At 34.3% G+C, this 2,909-nt stretch overlaps 1 protein-coding gene across 1 annotated transcript; it reads right to left on the bottom strand.

Annotated features, from left to right (window-relative positions):
* Positions 1-746: 746 nt before the first annotated feature.
* On the bottom strand, positions 747-2,909 carry LOC128371373 (diamine acetyltransferase 1-like). Its single transcript, XM_053331681.1, has 6 exons — positions 2,641-2,909; positions 2,473-2,524; positions 2,277-2,360; positions 2,079-2,180; positions 1,917-1,957; positions 747-1,820 (listed from the first exon to the last, which is right to left on the bottom strand). Exons 1-6 carry the CDS (start codon positions 2,704-2,706, stop codon positions 1,656-1,658), a joined length of 510 nt encoding a protein of 169 aa, XP_053187656.1. The 5' UTR covers positions 2,707-2,909; the 3' UTR covers positions 747-1,655.

The following is a 2,909-nucleotide window of genomic DNA, read 5'->3' on the forward strand; positions in this document are numbered from 1 at the left end:
GTAGTGGTAGCAGAAAGTACTCTTACAGTTAGAGTCTAGCCAATATAATGGTCAGTTTAGTTTAATATATGCATATACTTTTTTCTTCTGTGTTTTTTAATTTATTGTTTGCTGGATCATTGCCAAAACAAAAAAAAGTGCTTATGTATCAGCAAATATATCAATATCAAAAAAATGTTCTCTCTCTAATCTCAGTATCAGCCCCAGACATCCTTGTCAGTTGGGCTCTAGTTCTAGTGCAAGTTTGATGAAAGCTGACTAATTGATATAAATAATAATATTGTACTTTTTACTCTACATTTATCTGACAGAGAAGTTTGTAGATAGTTCTCAAATTACTATATGCAATGTACATATGTTTAAAATTAACCCACCCATCAGTATAAAATTGTTAGAATAAGTTCCACTGCAACCAGATGCAAGATTGAACTGTTGCGATAATACAGTCTATACAATATGTACTTTTTACTTTTGATAGATAATTACATTTTGCTGGTGATTTTTACTTTTTACAACATTTGAAATCAGGACTTTTATTTGTAATGGAGTAGTTTGTGCATTGCTACTTTTATCCAAGTAAGGGATTTGAAAACTTTCACCACTTATTCTAATCTTACTTGCACATGAGGATTAACATTTTATTGTAAAATGGTTTGTAATAACACAGCTCAGTGTTCACTTAATTCAGACATTATTTCAAAATGACTGATTAATTTATCAAATATCTCCCATCAGATCACAAAATGAATGTGATGGGTCACAAAATGATTAATAAGTAGGACGAAGAAGAGGAAAAACAACAACAACAAAACATTTCTAATATACAAAAAGTTAAAAATGATTCAAATGAAACAGCTCATGTAGGTCATGAAAGCATCAATGAGGGGGTCACAAGGACACTTTGCAGCTATAAAGAGTGAGAAGCCAAAAAGTTATAAGAAACCAGGAAATAAATAAAAGTTGTATAATCATTTGTTAGATGTCAAAATTCTTGATAATCAAGTTATGTAAGTCATACAACAAGTCATGCTCTTATCATGTTATACACTGGAAGCTCAGTTTAAAAAAAAAAAACAGGCACTCATTGTGTTTATCCATCGAAGTACTTTATGAGGAAACTTTGCCCTTATTATTCACAAAGTGCTGGCCAAACAGTACATCAGGAATCATTTTTGGGTGTATACATAAAAGTACGAATATGTATCTTCAAGTAAAACAAAGCTGACTGGACTTAGAACATCTTTTAGGAATTTTATACTTTTTTGGTTCCATATACAAGCCACATATATTGAACATCACACAATGTTGGAAAACAAAGCAGAAATTAGAACAATATTTAGCATATGTAGAAAGAAGATATAAAACATACAGAGCTTTTGTTTGGGTTAAGTATGTCCTTTAAATCATACAATGGCAAAAAACACACACAAAAAAAATCATTAGGTAAAATCATCAACAGCATGTAGTTAGAAATGAGCAGAAGTCTTTCTAGATTTCAGATCAGCAGACATTTGCATATATTGTTTATCAAAGGTAACAGCTGATTTTTTTTTGTATTTAAAATATTTGTATATAATGTATTTTAAAATCACTGACCAAACAAAACAGGATTGTAGCCATCACCAACAGTCAGTACAAGCTGATTAACAGTAAACTCATTTGGTCATTTTCAGCAGCCCCTCCTTCTCTATTGCAAAAAGACGCCAGCCCTCCTCATAGGAGAGGTCAGCTGCTCCTCTTCGTTTGTAGAACTCAATAGACTTCTTGTTGTTTTCTGCTACAATGAAGTGCATGCTGCTGCAGCGAGTCTTCACTGCCGTCTAGGGGAAGAAAAACACATTACGGCATAAAACACAAGTGCACACGTGTTGAATGACAGTTGAGGCCTATCTCTAAAGAAGGAGCTTTTATGGTACCTCACTCAGAAGTTTCAGGATTTGTGAACCAATGCCAAAACCTGGTGAAAGATTAAATGTACAACATGCAATCAGTCAGATGCCTCAATGTTGTAAAATCTTTCCTCTGTAACTGATTAACCTTTACAACTTTCATTTAACTGCACTTGTTAACAACTTTACCCCGAAACTCCTGCATGACATAGAAGTCTTCCAAATATAGCAACTTCCCAATCCAAGGGTCATAAGTGAAGTAGTACATAGCAAAAGCAATCACAGTGTACCCTAGAAAAAGAAACCATGAGTTAGGGTTATATATAAAGGCTCATCCTGTTATCTAATAGATAACTCTTTCATCATAAAAATGTGAAGTGTTTCTACCTTCTGAGGACTGCTGTTCGTTTGGGATTTCAGCAACCAAGCAGTGGTAGAATGGATGATCTCCAAAGCCATCTTCAAGTAGCTCTACAAATGCGACAAGTTACTTTATACAAAGGTTCAAAAATATTTACTGAAATCTAAATATTTTACGTCTAAAATGTAATCACAGTCAAATGTAATGTGGAAAATGAAGCACCTTTCTCAGTTAGTATGACCTGCTCCTCCATCTCTTCAAATTTAGCCAGTTCCTTAAAGGCAAAAACAAAAACAAAAGTATGACCAGGAATTTTGCTTTATAACTGGAACTACAATCACACATTACAGATTTTGTATCAAATGGCCGAAATAACTGCTTACTGCTTACCTTTATGAGTCGCAAGATATCAGACACATCCTTGGGTTCAGCTTTCCGTAATATGAAATTGGCCATTTTCTCTTTTTACCTTTTTTTCCTTTCCGTACTAGTCCTCTAAAGTTGAACAAAAGCAAAATTTGTTTCTTCATCCGCTTCCCAGGAGTTCACCCCCCGACCAAGAATTCAGAAAACCAGCGTGTAGTGAGCTGCATTGGCCTTGTCACACAGAGTGTTAGTTTCGGTAACTTTCCTGCTGTCTTTATGTGTCCCCTGGAGGA

Source organism: Scomber japonicus, chromosome 13, assembly GCF_027409825.1.
Source record: "Scomber japonicus isolate fScoJap1 chromosome 13, fScoJap1.pri, whole genome shotgun sequence".
NCBI classification, from domain to species: Eukaryota; Metazoa; Chordata; class Actinopteri; order Scombriformes; family Scombridae; genus Scomber; species Scomber japonicus.